At 40.2% G+C, this 3,438-nt stretch overlaps 1 protein-coding gene across 1 annotated transcript; it reads right to left on the bottom strand.

Annotated features, from left to right (window-relative positions):
- Nucleotides 1-366: 366 nt before the first annotated feature.
- On the bottom strand, nucleotides 367-2,948 carry LOC134367827 (fatty acid-binding protein 5-like). Its single transcript, XM_063084517.1, has 2 exons — nucleotides 2,789-2,948; nucleotides 367-797 (listed from the first exon to the last, which is right to left on the bottom strand). Exons 1-2 carry the CDS (start codon nucleotides 2,946-2,948, stop codon nucleotides 367-369), a joined length of 591 nt encoding a protein of 196 aa, XP_062940587.1.
- Nucleotides 2,949-3,438: the final 490 nt, after the last annotated feature.

The raw sequence follows: 3,438 nt of genomic DNA, 5'->3' as shown, positions 1-3,438 counted from the left end.
TGTATGTATTCCTTTATTTGCTACCAAAATTTCTTTACAGAAATAATGAAAAGAAATTGGAATAAAAATTAAGTGCATAGATCACAGGACAACATTTGTAGAAGCAGCAGCAAGTGAATGTGCCACCTTTTTAGCTTGAGACTGTAATCATTTCTTTTTCTTTTTCTTTTTATTAGCACAAACACATTTATTTACTAACCAAAAGGATGATCGAAATTAAAGCAACACTTTGAAATAGTTGCATGTAAAATGTTTGTGATAAAGATAATTGAACACAGTGGGGGGGGAGCAGTATAGAGATTTGCTCATTGAACTGAGCTTATCCATTCTCACAGCTAATTTCTGTCCAAAGTGATGATGGAATTTTTATTCTACTTTTTCATCGACCCGAGTACAGGTGATATCATTCATGATGCAGTCCACCACCAATTTCCCATCTTTCAATTTTCTCGTTACTGTGCTTTCCTTCCCATCCCATCCCTGATGATGAACCAATGCACCGTCTGTAAAGTTGCAGACAGTCTGAGTTTTTCTGCCATCAGCTGTGGTTTCTTCAAACTTCTCTCCCAGGGCACAAGACAACTGTATTGTTTTCAAAGTGCTCTCAGTTTTTATGGTGAGGTTTTGGCCGTCACAAGAGACGATACAGTCTGGTTTGGCCATCGCACCGATTTTTGGCAAAGCTAGTCCCACTCTTAGTTCCTTCACGTACTCATCAAAGCCTTTGCTGTCCGCCAGGCGCCGTCTTCCTTCCAGCTGCTGAGCGGTGGCCACGGTGGGCGAGACTGTAATCCTTCCTTAGGTGGCCCGCGTACACTCCGTGTAAAGCAGCATTATTAAATAATAAAACACGAGCAGGGTGAAGGAGGATGCAATAATTCACACTTAGCACTTTGTGCTGTTTGAGCTAGCTATACCATTAAATATGTTTTATTAAGCAACAATAAAGAGTCCTGGGAGATTCTTTTCTTATTCTCATTTTTAAATAAAAGCCAAAGAAAAGGAATCATTTCTAACAACGCAGGAATCCACGAGAACTTTTTTTATATACCTAACTTTCAAATAATAGGTAAATCGTGCTTGAGGGAGTGAAGCTGTACTGATAACGGCGATTCCTCATCTCTGCGTTGTGTCCCTGGGGGCACTGCCATTCAGGGCTGGCGGATAGGTTGTTTTGGGGTTCTTGATACTTTTAGGTTTCTGTGTTTGGGGGATGGGGGTTGTTATTAAAGGAGAATAATTTAAAGTACCTTTTTCAGAGTTCACCTGAATTATTAAAGATGATGTGTGGAACCTCACAGATGAGAGATGAGTTAGGGAGGGAAAATGGTTGAGTAACAAGGCCACGCCATATTCTAGCACAGAACATCTTCCTCCACACAACAGTGACTATCATAGAATATCGGCTTTCCGGGATTCTAGATAATATTCTGTATTCCAGGGCTTTATATATCTAAAATAAAGATACTTGTATTCTAACAAATTATAAGTTGCTTCCACCTCTCCCCCATTTTTTAATTGTTGATGGGAGTTCATCAAGTAGACCTAAATCAATGCTTCTCTGAAAGTAAGACAAGGGCTGGCCGGTTAGTTCACTTGGTTAGAGTGCGGTGCTGATAACACCAAGGTCAAGGGTTCGATCCTTGCACCAGCCAGCAGCCCCCCTAAAATAAAAATAAAAACAAGAGACACTCTAGGTAGCAAGTACTGTCACAATATCTCTGTAGGTGTTATTGTTTTTTCTCCAGTCATGAGAATGAGAGAGAAGGAATTTTTTTAATTTTTGTTCTTCTGAGGTTTCTGTGTGATACTACAAGAAGTAGAATGTAGATTATTCAGTGGTTTTCAGCTATAATGCAGTATACTGAGACCAGATTATCTCCTGCTTTTTACTGTCTCTTCCTAAAGTACTCCATTGTCACATATTATACTTTCAATTTCGTGCTTATTGAACAGGGAGGTTTATTGTCTCTTTGTGGCCTGCTGAATTCTATGGTGAGGTACCCTAAGGGGAAAATTAGAAGTTGTTCAAATTATAATTTAAATTAGGCTCTTATTCTAAATGTTCTGAACTGTTTTTCTAAGTCAGCTTTAAGGTTTTCATTAAGTCATTCTTAAGATTTCTGATCAGGTGAAATAATAGCATCATATGATATAGAACTGAGAGGAAGCTTAGAGATCACTAATCCTACCCTCTTCTTATACAGAGGATGAAACAAGCCCAGAGAGAAGAAACAGTTTAGCAAAGTCACAAAACTAAGTAGTCACAGGGATCCAGAACCCAGATATTCTAACTCCTGGGCGAGTGATCTTTGGTCTACATGTAGTGTACATAAATCTGAAAAACAAATTTAGGCAAAATTGTTATATTAGATTTATCTTCCAAACCTTATCCCTTATACCCTGAGCTTTTCCTTCCTCCTTGAGAAGACTAAAACTTTTCCCTATTTTTCTTCCCAATCCCTATCAGAGTTTACTTGTCCTGGGTCCTAAACTCAGAACCTTCTCTTCTGTGTTTTGCGTGGCATCTAACTAATTTACTTAAGTCACATGATAGTGCATGTCACATGGCTTCATGCTAAGCTTTTCAAATATGGATTCCCATCAGTATAAAGCCAAGTTCCATGGATTAATTTAAGCCCTGGATTAACTATTATGATTCATCTTCATCAACCATCAACTTTTCTGAAGAAATTGGTTGCAGGGGAAAGCAATGAACACCTTTGCCCCTTCAGATCCATTCTCCACCTCTCTCTACCCAGCTCTGTGTTCCTGGAGGCTGACCTACCAACCACGTCTACGGGATCCCTCATCTTCTGGCTTCCATTTGACTTTGAGGGTGGAGGGTTGGGGGCGGCAACAGGAGACAGAGGGCAGGAGGAACATGAGGGTTGGTGTATTGATTCCTTCAGCTCTGTCTCCACAGGCTCTCTACCGGTTGGCTGCATCCATCCGTGGAAGGCTTCTGGCAGACATCCCTCTCCACACAACTGGGTCCCAATAAGCCACTCCCTCTCTTTGCTCCTCCAGGCCTGGAGGTGGTAACAGCTCCTCAATATGACTATTCCCAGGGTAGTGCACTATCCCTTCGCGGTTTCCTTAACCCTTGCCGGTGCTTTTGTAAATAGTCCCTCTATCAAACCCTCCTCAGTTACCCACTTTGAATGTGCCACCTGTTTCCAGGCAAGATCCTAACTGATATAGAGTCAAATAGAGCATTCAATAATTTGACTAAGTGATTTAAATATTTTTATATCATCACAAACATGGATCTATTAAAGAGTAGAATGAAAAATACGAATTTATTGTTCTCTACTAAATGGCATCTCTGTGGAAAATTTCAGGGCACATTGGCAAATGTAATTCTCTTTCCGTAGGAAAAATTGATGATAACCAGAACTCGATCAGAACTTCTGCATTACCACTTTTTCTGCTCTT

Source organism: Cynocephalus volans, chromosome X (assembly GCF_027409185.1).
Source record: "Cynocephalus volans isolate mCynVol1 chromosome X, mCynVol1.pri, whole genome shotgun sequence".
Lineage (NCBI taxonomy): Eukaryota > Metazoa > Chordata > Mammalia > Dermoptera > Cynocephalidae > Cynocephalus > Cynocephalus volans.
This window is presented reverse-complemented; position numbering and strand designations above follow the sequence as displayed.

Coding starts and splice junctions, on each gene's coding strand:
- LOC134367827 (XM_063084517.1), bottom strand. CDS start 2,948: ATGCAGCCAACCGGTAGAGAGCCTGTGGAGACAGAGCTGAAGGAATCA. Junction 798..2,788: donor GGATCCCGTAGACGTGGTTG/GTAGGTCAGCCT, acceptor GGGCCACCTAAG/GAAGGATTACAGTCTCGCCC.